Source organism: Ziziphus jujuba, chromosome 1 (assembly GCF_031755915.1).
Source record: "Ziziphus jujuba cultivar Dongzao chromosome 1, ASM3175591v1".
Taxonomy (NCBI): Eukaryota; Viridiplantae; Streptophyta; class Magnoliopsida; order Rosales; family Rhamnaceae; genus Ziziphus; species Ziziphus jujuba.
In genome coordinates this window covers 7,104,664-7,120,829 of record NC_083379.1, presented here as the reverse complement: position 1 = coordinate 7,120,829, position 16,166 = coordinate 7,104,664, and the positions used below count along the sequence as shown (strand labels likewise).

The following is a 16,166-nucleotide window of genomic DNA, read 5'->3' as shown; positions in this document are numbered from 1 at the left end:
GGCTGATCGATTAGCATCTGGGTATCACAAAATTCAAACATCATTGGCAACTAGAATATCTGCTCTCATAAATACTTATGGAGATTTTCTTATGCCCCTTTCTTTTTTTCTTTTTTTTCTTTTTTTGGTGTTTAATTTTATCATATTCCCATGGTGGGATGTTATATGGTAACTATTTTAGTAAATAAATATAAATTTTGATCAAGTTTATTATTACTATGATAGAAAAAAATTATGTAGGTCCCTTAAAGAAATTCAACGATAAATATCATTGTTTCATTATATAATAATCTAAGTTGGAATTCAAGGGTAGGATTTATTTTTCTTTTCAGTTTTTCATATTATAAGATTTATTTTCTATTGGGATCCACAAATTTTTTCTTTTAAAAATTATCCAAACAAGAAAAAAATTTCACTTTCCTAGAAAATTTTAGATTTCCACTAACTTTACCTCTATTCAAATATCCCATAAATCGTAAATCCTAAAAAAAAACCAACTTATAAAGCCTTCAAATGGATATTTTTATTTAAAACAAAGGGCTACTTTATTGGCTTTTTGAGATGGATTTTTCGTTTTTTGGGGGGGGGGGAGGGGGAGGAGAGAATTATTCAGCTCGCACTCTTTTCAGAAAATTAAAATAAAAAAGTTAAAATAAAAACATAAAGAGATTGTAATTCTCAATCTTGACCATAAGAAATGGGTTAATATAAATTTCCACCATGCAATAAATTTGACATTTTAAATCCCTACCCTTGGTTACTGGTTAACGATGGAGATCAAATCTTAGCAAGTGATGGGATGGTAGTTTAGCGGAATAAAGTTATTCAACCTTTACATAAATAGGTTTGGAGTTAAAATTTAAATCTTAACGAGCTTTATTATATACCTATTAAACTACCATAGACATCTTTTTTATTCCAGCAAAAAAAAAGAAAAAAAAGAAAAAAAAATGGGAATGTCTCGTTACGATGTCAAATATGTTTTCTTTATAATTTTACTTTCCCTGTCCAGAAAAAAATTTAAAAAAATTGTTTATAGCACATCAGAACCAGGTAAAGGTTTTACGGAGAGGTTTAATTTAAAATAAAATAAAAATACGAGGTCCTGAATAGTTTCCTTTGCTTCCTCCTAAGCCTCCGAGGCTTCACTCCCTAAGTCCCAGGCGGCCAAGACTAGTTTGCAATCACCGGCGGTCGATCTCCAACAATGTTAAATCACCGGCAGGTAATATACTATCTCTTTCTCGAATTTTTATTCGTTTTGGCTCTGCATTCGCTTTCGCATGAGAATCGATTTTGATGAGATATCTCACATCCTCCCCTGTTTTTTACCGGAAAAATTGATTACTCACCCATAGTTTTTTCATGGGGCATTTGCTATAGTTGTTTGCTTTGGATACGCCATATTAGGTTTTTTTTTTTTTTTTTTTTTTAATGATAATTCTTCCTCTTGAGAGTTTATGTGTTTGATATTTGTAGATTTATAGGATTCTAGCTATAGTTTTACAGGCTAAAGTTCTTAATCCAAACTGCCAAAATGCAAATATGGTGCTTGTTGTTGATCGAGATAAGTTTTTATTTATATATATATATATATATATATATATATATATATTTTTTTTTAGAGTTTTTTTATAGGTCATTTTTCTTATTCATTGAGAATTTGCCTCTAAATGCTCCATGATTTATACAAGAGAATTGCGACTCCAATTTGTGTAAATACATTTAAGAAGCAACGTTGCTACGGGTACCAACACTTTTCATACGCAGATTGTTATTTTCGCAATACGTGAATGGTTCGACAATTAATGTTTTTTTATTTTTTTTTAAAAAAAAAAAAAAAGTGAACCGTAAACAAGCCAATCAAATAGAATAATAGCTTGCAATTTTGGTTCCCAAATCTTTCTCAAATGACATGGCAAGTCTGGTTTCGACCTCACGTCAGAGATGACAGACCATGATTCATTTGGGAAAAGATTTGGGGGGCCTAAAATTTGGGATCCCTAGCATCTTGCATATATTTATTGCATATTAATTATACTTCGCCACTTGATTAGATCTTGTTTAGCTTTAGTAATATATTTTGTTGCTAAGCACTACCGTGATTGTGTGTTTGTGAATCAGAGATGTATTGCCTTGGGTTGTATTAAGCTAAGTTGATGCAACATATGGCTACTGGCTGCTTAAATTTACTTTTCTATTCTAACTTTAAATGATAGATGAAGTTGAGGCACCCTATAAAGCGTCAGTAAACAGACGGATCTTGAATCCAAAATGTTTGAAAACGGGTAAGATGCTTAGATATCTGAGGCCTTGGTATTTTCTGATTGACTCTTTTACTTTTTAGTTTCACAGCTTTTACATATTCAAATAATCAACAACTGGTATCTATCTTTTGTTCAAAGAAGGATTTGTTAACTTTCTTGCAAATCTGAGTTGGTTCCCATTGTGTGAATATTTTTTTGATTTACTGTTATGTGGTATTGTTTTCGTGGAAAGAGCAAGCATAGTTGCCTTTGGCATTTTGTTATATAGATTGTTTTCATTTTTCACATGGTTTTGGCATTGTTAAATCTATTTCTTCATAATCATACCTGAACTGTGGTTAAACTGTAGTTTTTTTGGTAGTTGATTCTACAAATGCAAATATCAGTTTACTCTGTAAGATCTTTAAGTCTTGGACTTGCTTCGACATTTTGAGTGTCAAGGGAGTCCAGTGAAGAGAAACTTCAGTGTTGGGGTGTATAATCAATAATTTGAAAAATATATTACATATTGTGGAAATATAATGATAGTAGTATCAATCAAGATCTGTCACTTTCTCTACATGCTATTTTTGTAATTTGTTTTCTGTATTTTGAGTCCATGACTTAAATAGTTTGTCTTGTTGCTTCTTGGTTCACTGTTCATTTGAGCCTCATATTGGGAGAGTATCTTGTGAGGTTTAAACACAGTGATATAGCAATCAGAGCTTCATTAAATCCTTCTGATCATGAGATGGTCACCTTGAAGATTCCTAGAAGAAAATGACTCAAACATGTATGATTGTATGTTTATGAAGTGTCATTTGTAAGACATGCTTACCAAATGCGATTTGTAGGATATTTCTATGTCAAGAGTGGTCCTTCGGATATTGAAGAAGACAAGTTGTCAGCTGCATACAATTTGAACTATTTTGTATTATTGTAATGAACATTAACGTAGAATTTCAAGATCTGGTTGGATTTGGATTTCAAATCTGAGGAGCTTTCTTAGATCCATTTCTTGGATAAGGAGATTTCAAAGTAAGAACTAAGAATTAGAATTAAAAGTTAAAAATTCGGAATTATTCTTTTGACATTTTTTAAAAAACAAATAACTATGGTTATGTTCTACTCAGTCATATTAACTGTTATCAAGTGTGCTCTGATTCTCAATCCATGTACTTTTTTTTTTTTTTTGGGCCCTTTTTTTCGTATCATATTTGACTTTGCATCACAAACAAAACTGTGAAGAATGCCACATATTTGTTACTGTAACATGACCTTGTTTGCATGCTTCAAAAGTTGATAGATATGGATTTGATCTTTGGCATTAGTCCTAGTGTTGAATCTAATTGCATTGTGCCTGTGCAAATGAAATGTCTAAATATCTTGAAAGTATGTGATATTTGGAATGAAATTTAACAGTAGAAGAGAGAGAGAAGCTAGAATTATATTTTCCTCCCTTAGTCACGTTGTTGTTGTATTTTGTTATTTTATTTTATTTAAATTTATTTATTTTTATTTTTTTATGATTATCATTATTTATTTATTTTTTATAAATATGAAAATGACTTGAGCTCAGTGACACTTTTCTTAGACTCTCAATCAAGTATTTTTTTTTTATTTTTTATTTTTGGTTAAAATTTTTAATGAGTATCAGGGCCAAGAGAACCTGGTGGTGCTGTTGATCTCATAACTTATTACAAGCTTTGGTCTCATAATGTTGTTGGAGACACTGACGTCCAAAAAGGGGAAGGCATGGAGTTGGATCAGCTTCTTCAAAATGCTTCCCATTTGAGAGAAAGAAATGCATGTATATACCCTTTTGATTTGGATCTACTAAGGGATGCTTTTCATATGAGGGAGACAACTCCTGTTAACCAGCCTTTCGTAAGACCTTTTAGTTTTATGGCTATCTATTTTTTGTTCCTCCTCTTTCTCTCTTTGTTTTTGTTTTTGTTTTTGCTTTTTTTTTTTTTTTTTTTTTTTTTTTTTTTTTTTTTTGCCTTCTTCTTCTGGGTGTCTTTGGGGATGAAGGCTTGCTCAATATGAAATTTAAGGAACGCTATATGGAAGTTTTCCTTTTCCTTTATAACTTTGTAATTGATATGTTCTGATAGTGAGAAGTTTACTACTTAGGTAGTTTTATGTGCAATTTACCGAGGATCTTGCTGATATTATGTATTTGTCTTACCAGAAACGATGTTGTAATTTCTGTATACGTAGACAGACAGAGAAAGGCATCCCCACTGCGACAGCAAAGTTAAAAAGTGACTTTAAAGACAGAGAGAAGGGGCATAGAAAACACAAAGACCAGCACAGTGACAAGGATAGTAAGAAGAAGATACACTGTCACACTGTCACAAGGGTAAGAGCAGTGTTAAGGGTAAGAATATAAATGCTGTTCATGGATTTAGTCTCGAGGACTTGGAGAAACAGCAGGAGATGGTTTGCACACCCATCTTTTCTTGTTGCCCTCTGTTGATTGCACGTCCTAAATTTTGTTGCCTTTTGTTGATTGCATGATTACTGTTTTTCTCTTTTCTTTTTTCCTTTTTTATGAAAGCGTTGTTAATATGCTAACAACTTGCAGGACGGCTATTAACTGGGATGTCCATTTGAGTGTTGTATTCTTTCTTCCATGGTTATTTTTGTTTTTTTGAGGGAGGTGAGTGTCGGGATACCCACTACAGAATTAGGTGAAAGTAAATTTTGGTCATTTTCTGTGGCATTTGTATTGATATCAAGTCCTGTGGCCATTTTTCCAAGTTTTTCACCACCTGACGTCCAGAACTCTGTGAGGGCGCCCACATTCATAATGTAAATTCATGTTTGCTAAGACCACTCACGTCTTGGTATTACATTTTGAGGTACAAGATCTGCTGGTTGATTTCAATGTGAGTCAGGGAACAGTGCAAAATTGACTGTTTGACTCTCTTCTCTTAGTGCAAAGTACTGTCAAAAAAGGTGGAGGGTGGGGGGTGTGCAAGTGTAGGTGAAATCCTGATCAGTTTATTCATGTTGAGATATTGGTAAATCCTGTATGTAACAGGATTTCTTTCTTGCAAACTAATCTTTCTACCAGAAGGGCTCTGTTTTGAGTTGATATGGATCTGTAAGATTTATGTTCAAATTTCTGTTTTCAATATTGAGTGCTCAGATTTTTTTGGATCATGGGTGACTGCTCAAATTTGGAGTGGTACTCTATGAATTCTCTCTTGTTACCAGAAACTATCTTTTAAAGGGAAGTGAGTTTCTCATATTTTTGTGGTTTTATAATTTAGGCATATATGCTTTTGTTAAATAAAAGATTTTTTTTTTTTTTTTCATCTTAGTTTTGAATTTTATCATTCCAAGTTTCTCTACATTGCTACTTCATCAAGTAGCTCAAATGCAGACGGCAACTTTCTTTTTCCGCAAAAAAGAAAATTTTATTATTTTATTATTATTATTATTATTTTCTCTGGAAGCCAATTCAACCAACCCCTTTTCTACCAAGCCAAACGAAGCCATGTATGGCCAGATCATCTAGCATCGCAGCCATACAAAGGGCTGCAAGCAAGCTCATTCGAAGTTGCAAAATGTGGAATGACCTATGCAGAAAGAATCGAACCAAATAAATCACCTTTTCGACACAGGAAATGGATTCAGCATAATCCTGCAACTTGCCATGTTCAGATATATATATATATATATATATATATACCCTCATTAGGAAATTTTTCCATGCAATCACGACTTCCAATTCCCAAAACATAATTCTTCTTCCAAAAAGACAAAACAACAAAAAAAAAAAAAAAACAAAAAACAAAAAAAAAAAATTAAAAACTAAAATAATTTTGATTAAACTATTAAATATTCAAAACTCAAAGCTATCTTTAATATACTTGTCATTAAGCAATACCTTGAATAGCTGGTGGTAATATTCTCATGTTTAAACTTATTATCATGCTTCATTGTTTAAACTTATTATCATGCTTCATATGTTAAGCATAAACAATAAAAGTGGTAATTGATTCTTGTTAAAACCTGTTTGGCGATCTAATCGATATATTACTTAATTTGGAACGTTTTAGATTTCTCATTTCATTCTTGTTTAATTTTGTTAAACTTCTCTTTTTATTACTTAAAGAAATAAATTAAAAAAATCTCAAGCTAGGAATGATATTTTTTTGAGTTGTAAAATGTTGTATAATTTTTTATTTTTTATTTTTTTGGAGATGTAAAAATATTGTGAATATTAGGAAGGTTGGGTAATGTTTACTTGTGCATACTAGCCTACAAGCAAAGTAAGCGTTCACTTGTACATATCATAATCATATTAGCCTACAAAAATGTAAGCAAGTAGAAATGTAAATGAGCCGAATTGAACGAAGTATTGGCATTTCTAAATTCGGCTCATATGATTTTATGAGTATTTAAGATCGATTCAAGTTTATAAAATTTTGAAATAACTTGTTCAAGCTCAACTTGGCTTGTTCATTAAAAGTTCAATTTTAACTTAACTCGATATGTTACAAAAATGAAAAGACAATTTATGAAAAAAACCAAACTTGAAAGTTTTTTTTTTTTTTTTTAAATTAATTGTTTATTAATAAATTTCATATATTGTATTAATTTTATTATACAATTAATTTATTTTTTAAAAAAATTATAAATTCATAATATAATTATTATAAAATACGTATAAATAATAAATTCAAACTACTTATGACCTTAATTTATTACTTAAAATTGGCTAACGATGGTCGTTTCTTGTTGTGTTTCTCCTTTAAGCATATACAAATTTGCAGCTATCTTTTTTGCTTTCATCACTGCAAGTGCGCCTTTAATTATTTTCATGATCTTATCTTGAATATGGGTTTAGCACCCACTATTATTTAATTGTCCCAAAGACAATAGATCTTTTTTCAAGCCTTTCACGTGTCATACCTTCTAGATTATGTGAACCGTACCATCATACATCTTCAATTTGATGATAACAATACCAGCGATATTTAAGGCATGATTGTCTCCTATGAACACAGATCCTCCTAAGATAGGTTTATATTGATGGAGTCATTCTCTTTGGGGGGTCATGTGCCATGTTGCTTCTAAGTCCATAAGTCAAACATCAGTGAATCTTTTCTAGCTTCAGTAACTAGTGTTGTTTCGTTGTATAAAATTTCACTGTCATCCGAGGTAGTTGCCACATAACCTTGAACTTTTGACGACTCAGCACCTTTTCCTTTGACTTCTTTGTTTTTCTTGAGATACTAACACTTCTTTTTGTAGTGCCCTTTCTTGCCACAGTGATGACATTTGAAATTTTTCTTACTTCTAAATTTTGATCTACTCTAATTTTGACTCCCATCGGGGCCACATTTCGTTGATCTTCCTCTTGTCATTGTCAAAGCTTCAACTTGTTATGAGCTTCCCAATCTATCTTCTTTGCTCTTGAGCCGAATTTCTTCTTGAAGAATTGTAGCTGCAATATCATTTATGACTAAATTTCTATGTTGTTAGTTAAGTTGACAATGAGTTGATCATACGAACAGGTAGACTTTGAAGCAAAATTCCAAATCGTTTACCCGTGGCTATGTTATTGCCTCATTGCTGTGAGTTGTGAAAATAAAATATTGAGGGTGTTGATGTGGTCAGTCACAATAGTTTACTCCATCATCCGAAGAGTGTAAAGCTTTCTCTTTAAGAATATTTTATTGTGTATTGATTTAGTCTTGTACAATTTTGTCAGTGTCCCATATTTCTTTTGCTATCTTTTTTTCCGCTCTGTTTGACAGTACTTCATCGGCTAATGCTAGGTAGAGATTAGCAATAGCATTGCCATCCATCTCGTTCCACTTGCCATCATCAAGGATTTCTTCAATTATTGCCAAGTAGTTATCTTTTCTAAAAACTTCTTTTATTCATATTTTCCACAATGAGAAATTATTTCCATTGAACTTCTCTATTTTATGCTTTGCAGCCATTGTTGAAGGTGTTTCTTTTCCAATGATTAGATTTGACTGAAGCACAAAAAACTGGCTATAAACCAAACTTTGGTACCACTGTTAGGATATCGAGATATAGGACACATAATTACAGCTGAAATAGAAATTATAAAAAATGAAACATTTGTGTGTAAAATATTCAAATAAAATACACATAAAATAATTGACAATCATAGAAGAATTTTACTATAGTAAAAGAATATAATAATTTCTTTCTAAAATAAAGAGAACACAATTGATAACACCATTTCTCTCATAATAGGAGAAAACACATTCTCTTTTACAAAAAAAAAAAAAAAAAAAAAAAAACAAATACTTAGGAGAAACCCTTATAAAAAGACTCTCTCTCTAATACTCTCCTTCTTTTTCTCTATTTCTAAGAATTTTTATTTTATTTTTTTCAAAAGAGTGGGATATGCTTGCTTAAAAAATGGGATAGTTTTGCAATGAGTGGAGATGAATATATGGGAGCATAAGGCGGTAAAAAGAGGCGGTGGAGTTCTTGAAATTGAAGTTGTACTCTTGTTGCATGTTGCCATGAAGCTTGATGCTTTGCATGGTTTGCTACCGCCTTCGACAAAGTCAAAAGGCTTCATCCACAAAAAAAGGTGGCTTTGCCGCCACAAATTGTTTGCTTGGAAACGTTGTTGAGCCAATGTGCAGGTGTTGACCCTTTCACATAGTTTCTTATATCTATATTTATATATGTATAAGACTTTTCACATAGTTTCTTATATCTATATTTATATATGTATAAGAATAATGTTGCTTATAGCCAAGACAAGGCAATTATATATTATATATATATATATATATATATAATATTTTAAGCATAGTGTTGCAAAAATCTTAAAGCTTTTTTTTTTTTTTGGCTAAAATCTTAAAGCTACACGCTAATAATTATTTGTGGGTGCTTTGCTATTGATTATGCTTTCGTATTTTTTTCATCATCAATTGGAAGTTCTTGCGTTGGCTACTTCGTACCCTGGTACACTGTCATAATCTCCATTTTTAATCTCCAATATTTCTATTTCTTACCTGTATGCTGAATTATGGTAGTTATACAAGTTCAATGTTGTATACTGGCCAATAGGCTGTCTGCCTTGAACTTTGGGCACCTTGGCCACTATAAAACAACTCTTTGATTGAGCCAAAAAAAAAAATTAAAAAAAATAATAATAAATATAAAAACAACAATCATAATAATAAAGAATTTAAGTCAATCCATATATTTTATTTTATTTGTTCTAAATATTTGTATTTGATAAACAAATATTTTAATTTCTATAATTTTTTTAATAAATATTTTCCCAACTTGTAATATTTTGCTGATTAAACATTCTAACCAATCAAATATAATTATGTTCAAAGAATTAAGTGAAATATATTAATGAATTGTATTATGTCCGAATTGATTAATTAAAACTCTATTTTTCTGCCATATTTTTTATTTTTTCCAACTTTTGATTTCAAAACTATGTTCTGTTTTCCTTTGTTGAACATAGCTATATTGTTGCACTAATATGCATTTTACATGTCAGTATTGATTACTTGAAGTATTCTCAACATATAAACAACACTTATTTGATAAACTGAGGCATAACGATTTTAACACCAGGTCTTCAACTTAAGATATAGAGGTTATCACTAATGATTACAAACTATTTAAATTAATGTTTATAATAAAAAACTAAATATTTTGTAATTGATTAAGGGTATATTTTTAGAAGTTTACATTTAAAAAAAAAAAAATTGTAGTGCCAAAAGAGTCCCTCTACTTTCGTTTTTTTTTAATTCACTCTTTAAAATATTTATGAATCAGTTAGCTTTGTCTCGGATTCAACTCCCCCAATAATGGGGAAAAAAGTTTTAAAAAATTAGTATATTAAGCAACTAATATTGCTGTTTTTCAACTTTATGCAAGTCGACAGCTTTCAGAAAGCTATCATTCAAGTTACCGTTACAACATAATTGCTAGCTTTCTGGATGTTATATATAAATACAAGCCCCTTTTTTTGTGGACAGTATTTTTAAAAATGGAAATATGGTTATAGATGATAGTTTTTGAAAAAATTGTCATAAATAATAATATTATATATATATATATATATATATATATATATATATTTTGTTCACATCTTCACCATTCTCTTCATATAGTTTGCAGATTTTAGCTACATGAAATTTGTATACAATGCTACTGATCTTTCATTAAAAGAAGAGTAGGACTATATAATAGTGGGAGGTGGTACAGTAAGCTGTCTTTTGGCTCCTTCTTCATACCCAATGGTCTTGACCACAAACGGGGTATTAGGTGGTCTTTTGCAGGAAGACGATGGTAAAACATCTGCTCAGAGGTTCACTTCAGAAGATGGTGTTGCGAATGTTAGAGGAAGAGTCCTTGGTGGGAGCAGCATGATCAATGTGGGATTCTACTCCAAACCTGATGACCAATTCTATAATGAATTTGGCATGCACTCGGACATGGATGCGGTCTAGGAGGCATATCAGTGGGTGGAAGACACTATTGTTTTCCAACCAAATCTTTCGGTTTGGCCATCTATTGTCAAAGAAGCTTTATTGGAAGCAGGAGTTGGTCCTGACAATGGATTCAATCTGCAACACTTAGTGTCAGGACCCGTCCAAAATTCCTCACCGGAACCCTAGATAAGCCCTGATCCAAAGAAAACCCTACCGGACCCTCCAATAGAAAATCCGACAGAACCTTCCCTAAGGGTTGGACTTACCACAATTTTCCTGCACTAAAAACACACTTCTAGAAACATCCCCTTATTCCTCCCACATTACTACAATTTAATTCCACATATTTGCAGCACTCCAAATGAATAACAGGAAATCAGTGCATAATTAATAAAATGTGTCCAATACAGTATACAGAGCATTAAACAAACAAATGTGGAATTAATACAATGACAGATAAAGAAGTAATACAAGATGAAGAGGAAAAAGGGAGGAAATGCTTCTTGAACTTTCGGCAATGAACTAAGACGTCGGGCTTGCCCCGGACGATCAACGTCTCCCCACCTGGAACTAGGGGAACAGAATTTAAAAATATGAGATGCTAATCATCTCATTGATTGACCCTAACTACTGTACAATTATAAATCCACGATAATTATAATACACTTGATTAATTAAGAATAAATAAATAAATAAATAATAATTAATTGGAAAACTATAATTTCTCTCAAAACCCTCACCATTCACTCTGTTGGAAAGGTTCCCCTTTTAAAACATTTTCGCAAAACTCAATCTTTTATACCCCAAAGATCAAGAAAAACAATTAGTCAATAAATTTCGAATAAAATACAAGAATTTAAGGATTCAAATTTATAATGAAAATAAAAAATAAGACATCATTGGATACCATAAATAAAATTATAAATAATACTTATATTAAAGAAATTTGGCATAAGAACAAAAATAAATCCAATATATAAATTATAAAATTTATTGTTAAAACTCAAGGAAATAACCAAAGGAATATTTTAAATCAATTTAAACATCTATATGAAACAATTGATAAAAAAATAATAGAATTTATTTTAAAATATCAATCGATTTAAATGATAAAATCAAGACAAATAACTCTTAAACATTAATGAGAATAGGTAATAAAATTATGATAACAATTCCATAAAATTTGTGTAAAGCTTTAAATTTAAATACATAAATAATAAAAACAACAATTTATACAACATATACAATGTACTATACGATGTACCAATCTGTAAACCGTGGGATACATCCACTTCACGACCCTCAATATATGAAAGGTGTCGTAGAAATAATAAATAACCGTTGGGACGTACCCAGCCTCACGATCCGTGGCAACAATAAACCATTTGATGATACCAACCTCACGGCACCGTGGTAATAATAATAAACCGTCAGATAAACCTGATCTCACAGTCCGTGGTAATAATAGATAACCGTTGGATGAAACTAACCTCACAGCACCGTGGTAAACCAAGCGCGCGGTAATATAATATAATATAATACTGATCCAAAGTATTGGCATTACATGGTACATCAATTTAAAATAATCGATACAGTATCCTACTGTATCATAATCATAATTTAATTGTCAAGTTCAACCGCTTGTTCAAATATTTCAAAATCTCAAAACATCATTTCATACGAAAATCAGAAATACCACAGTGAAAATATATTCACCATAGACCAATTTTAAACACATAAAATTATAAAATATTTGATCATACTTAAAATCATAAAATTTTCCATCTGCTTCTCAAATAAATCATTTCCGAAATGATTTAAAATCCCAATTTAAATACCAAAATATTTAACTACTCCAAGTTCACGTATGAACCCATTAGAATATAAGACCATTTAATATATTGTCAAACCTTACGTAAAATGACAACTCATATTTAATAAGGCATATATTTTTATATGCATAATCTAAACATTCAATCAAATGGTATATAAGCCAAATTATTCGAACACATATATATTATATTATACTCCAAAACAATTTTTAAAACTGATAACCATAGCAATAATTAAAATAAATCAAACCACAATTTGTTTAAATTTCCAATTATATTCTTTTGGCACCAAAACATATATATATATATAAAAAAAAAAACATTATAAATTAGCAATACAATTTATTTGGAAATTCTCTTAATATCAATACATAAAACATATTTATCAAAATTTAATTATGAGATATTCCAACAATGAAGTTTGATAATAATTACCAAAATCTCAAATTCCTTAAAACCAAAATATTTTATAATGTACAAATATTTAATTCCATTCAATTTTGGCACCAAAATTCCAAATATAAATTTACTAAATATTCAACACATCAAACATATTTTTCAAACAACCAATTTACACAAAATATATATATTTTAACATCCCAAAATAATTTTGAAAGTGAGTCACTTACCTCGAGTACGCAATTAATCCAAGATCCTCCATGGGATAAATTTTACGATGTACACGTGCTCCTAGAACAACAATATTACACAACTCAAATAAATTAATATTTTATTCGGATAAATAATACCCTGTACCCGGGGGGTTTAACACAAACGTTAACCAAAATTGATGAGTAATATACCGAATCGAAGCTTGTGGAACAAGGATTACGAATCCGGTCTTACTTCCCTGAGATCGGACCCGTGGTGGCCGGAATCTCGCCGGAAAACTTTAGGGATTCAACTCCTCGATTCTCTCAATTCGTTGAGATTTGAGGAAAGGGGACACCGGATTTGGGTTCAGAGGGTTGGAATTAGTGGGAAAGGAGGGGCGGTGCAGCCGGAAACTCGCTAGAAAGTTAATTTCCTAGCAAGCCGCCATGGTCATCGGAATCCGCCACTGCCGGCGGCACGTCCGGTGACCACTGGCTGTGATTTTTTGTGGGAAGGTAGATCTGGTGATGGATAACTCAATGGAACTGGGCGGTGAGGCAAATGGTTGCCGGAATAGGGAGAAATCGGGGTTGGAAGAATCGGCACCGCCGTAGGAAAAAGCCTCGATCCGGGCCCGTCGGCAGTCGGTTGGCCGGCCGGTTTTCAGGTGGGCTTTAAGGTGGGGTGGCGCATGTACTGTTCCAATGGCTGGAAATGGGTGAACGGCGGTGGCCAGTTGGTTTCTCTCTGTAGCTCTCTCTCTCTCTCTCTCCCCTCCTCTCTTTCTCTCTCCTTACCCCGCCGGCTCACGCGTTTTGCCAAAATAAAAGCCACCCATGGGTGACACTGTTCACTCATGGGATTGGCTGAAATTGCGACACGTGGCACACACTGTTCACTCAAGCCAAATATATTAAAATATTACGGTATTCGAAAAACTTCTCATGTCCATAACTTTCAAACCACATGTCCAAATCGGACGTACCACTAGTCCACGGAATCATATCGACGAGTACTTCACAACCATGCATGAGTCAAAGCTCAACTTTGCATGAATAAAAAGTCAACTCGGACACCCCTTGGACAGTTTGGACCTCAACTTGTTTTGCTCATAACTTTCAAACCGTAGCTCCGTTTTCGAAGTGCTACTAGTCTATGGACTCATGACAACGCGTACTTTGTAACGGTACCTCGGTCAACCTAAAATTCCATCCGAGTCAAAAAGTCAACTTTTGACCTCTTGGTCAACGGTCAACGATCAACCTCGGTCAAAGTTGGAAAATTTTCGTTGTACTTTGGGACGGGGTGTTACACTTAGTGGGAACCAAAACTTGAGGGAAAGAGACATAGAGCTGTGCAACTTCTTAACAAAGGCAAACTGAAGAACTTGAAAGTTGCAGTTGAGGCCTATTCAGAAAGAATTATCTTCTCTTCCAAAGCATCAGGAAAGCAGCACTAGCATATGATCTATTGAACATTTCTATATATAATTTTATTCTACTAGCCACTAGGTGTTGATGTCCAGTAGAAAGGTACTATATATATATATTTATATCAATGCTCTATACTGTAGGTGTATCAGCAACTAGGGTCGTATTAGTGATTCGAAGGGGCAATTGAGTGCAGGGGCAATTGGGAGCCCTCAGCTCATTTTTCTCAGTGGAGTTGGTCCACTTCCTTATCTTTTGTCACATAAAGTTCGGGTAGTCAGCCAAAATGCCGATGTGGGAAACTTTATGACAGATAATCCTTGTAATATCATTAACATTGTAGTCCCATTTGCATTGGCCCCTTCAGTTGGACAAGTTGTAGGAATTATTAGCGACTTCAATTACATAGAGCCAGTCTCTTTTGTTACCTCATTTTCTTTTTCTCAACGTTTTAGCTTTTATCCAAATGGAACCACTCTTTCAGAATTGAGCGACCATTGTTGAGAAGTTCTCCAGACCACTTTCGAGTGGCTCCCTCCGGCTAGTTTCATCGGCCGATATCAAAGTCAACCCAACCGTCCGATTCAACTACTTCAAAGATCCGAAGGACCTTTCTCGTTGTCTAAGAGGAACGAGGTTGCTCAGTGGTATGCTCAAGACCAATGCCATGGAAGGGCTCAAATTCGAATATTTAGAGGGTGCCGAAGGTTTCACGTTTTTAGGACCTTCTTTGCCAAGAAACCTCGCCAATGATGCATCAATGGAGATGTTTTCTCGAAGCACACTGATGACCTTTTGGCATTACCATGGTGGATGCTTGGTGGGAAAGGTTGTCGATGTCGATTTGCGAGTGGTGGGTACAAATTCACTTCGAGTGGTAGATGGATCCATACTCAATACATCACCTGGAACCAACCCTTAGGCCACCCTCATGATGGTAGGCCACTATGTATATTAATATTACTCACCAATATGCCTTTTTCTTTCTTTTAATGAAATATTTTATTTCTAACTTGGTGTTGTCATTTTGTAAAATTTGGGTAGGTACATCGGGCTTGGGATGATGCAGGAAAGAGAGGCAGCAAAATAGATTGAGCATGTTTATCATATAAATAACATAAAATAGGAAATCAGGGAAATAAATTTGCTAAACGACCATTTTGTAGGAAGAGTATGCTTAATATCATTGTGGCCCCTATGCAATTATATGTAATGTTTTGTGCGTCTAGAAACCTGATTTTTGTTTTCATTTCATTCATACTTTTGTATATTCTATCGAAATATCACCCGATTGCAATAATACAATAAAATTTTAAAGCATTTTTTGTTTGCTGCATTTATTTGAAGGCTAGACTTGTAACCAGTTGGGTAAATGAATGTTGGTCATAATCTCTTATCTTGCCCCGGAGTCTAAGGTAAATTGGTCATGGTCGATGGACAACCAAGGTCTCGTAGCACATGCTTCCTTAAAATATTTTTTATTTTTTATTTGTTGAAACAAATATTTTTTAAATTTATATGCATTTCAGTCCTTTATATTTTTACTCTAGCAATTTAAGTTGTGCACCTTTCAAAATACAAATTCCTTTTTGCATT

The 16,166-nt window shown here is 32.7% G+C and overlaps 2 protein-coding genes across 6 annotated transcripts; both read left to right on the top strand.

Moving 5' to 3' along the window:
• The first annotated feature begins 914 nt into the window (after positions 1-914).
• Positions 915-5,532, top strand: LOC107414398 (mediator of RNA polymerase II transcription subunit 19a). Of its 5 annotated transcripts, none has more exons than XM_048481488.2 (5): positions 948-1,225; positions 2,125-2,288; positions 3,904-4,133; positions 4,441-4,629; positions 4,837-5,505. In XM_048481488.2, exons 2-5 carry the CDS (start codon positions 2,213-2,215, stop codon positions 4,846-4,848), a joined length of 507 nt encoding a protein of 168 aa, XP_048337445.1. In that variant the 5' UTR covers positions 948-1,225; positions 2,125-2,212; the 3' UTR covers positions 4,849-5,505. The 5 variants fall into 5 exon arrangements, 2 of the variants coding, with proteins under 2 accessions (XP_048337445.1, XP_048337446.1); XM_048481489.2 differs by having other exon boundaries at positions 950-1,225; positions 4,441-4,611; XR_007243170.2 differs by having other exon boundaries at positions 953-1,225; positions 2,220-2,288; positions 4,441-5,505.
• Positions 5,533-10,519: 4,987 nt separating this feature from the next.
• Positions 10,520-15,492, top strand: LOC132800347 ((R)-mandelonitrile lyase 1-like). Its single transcript, XM_060813818.1, has 3 exons — positions 10,520-10,726; positions 14,730-14,984; positions 15,079-15,492. The coding sequence occupies exons 1-3, from the start codon at positions 10,520-10,522 to the stop codon at positions 15,490-15,492; spliced, it is 876 nt and encodes a 291-aa protein (XP_060669801.1).
• The last annotated feature ends 674 nt before the right edge of the window (positions 15,493-16,166 follow it).

Excerpts from the sequence above, each read along its gene's own strand:
- LOC107414398 (XM_048481488.2), top strand. The coding sequence starts at position 2,213 with ATGATAGATGAAGTTGAGGCACCCTATAAAGCGTCAGTAAACAGACGG. Across the intron at positions 2,289-3,903 it reads TCCAAAATGTTTGAAAACGG|GGCCAAGAGAACCTGGTGGT; the intron begins GTAAGATGCTTA and ends AATGAGTATCAG. Across the intron at positions 4,134-4,440 it reads CTCCTGTTAACCAGCCTTTC|AAACGATGTTGTAATTTCTG; the intron begins GTAAGACCTTTT and ends TTGTCTTACCAG.
- LOC132800347 (XM_060813818.1), top strand. The coding sequence starts at position 10,520 with ATGGTCTTGACCACAAACGGGGTATTAGGTGGTCTTTTGCAGGAAGAC. Across the intron at positions 10,727-14,729 it reads TGCACTCGGACATGGATGCG|GGTCGTATTAGTGATTCGAA; the intron begins GTCTAGGAGGCA and ends ATCAGCAACTAG. Across the intron at positions 14,985-15,078 it reads ACTTCAATTACATAGAGCCA|TTCTCCAGACCACTTTCGAG; the intron begins GTCTCTTTTGTT and ends ATTGTTGAGAAG.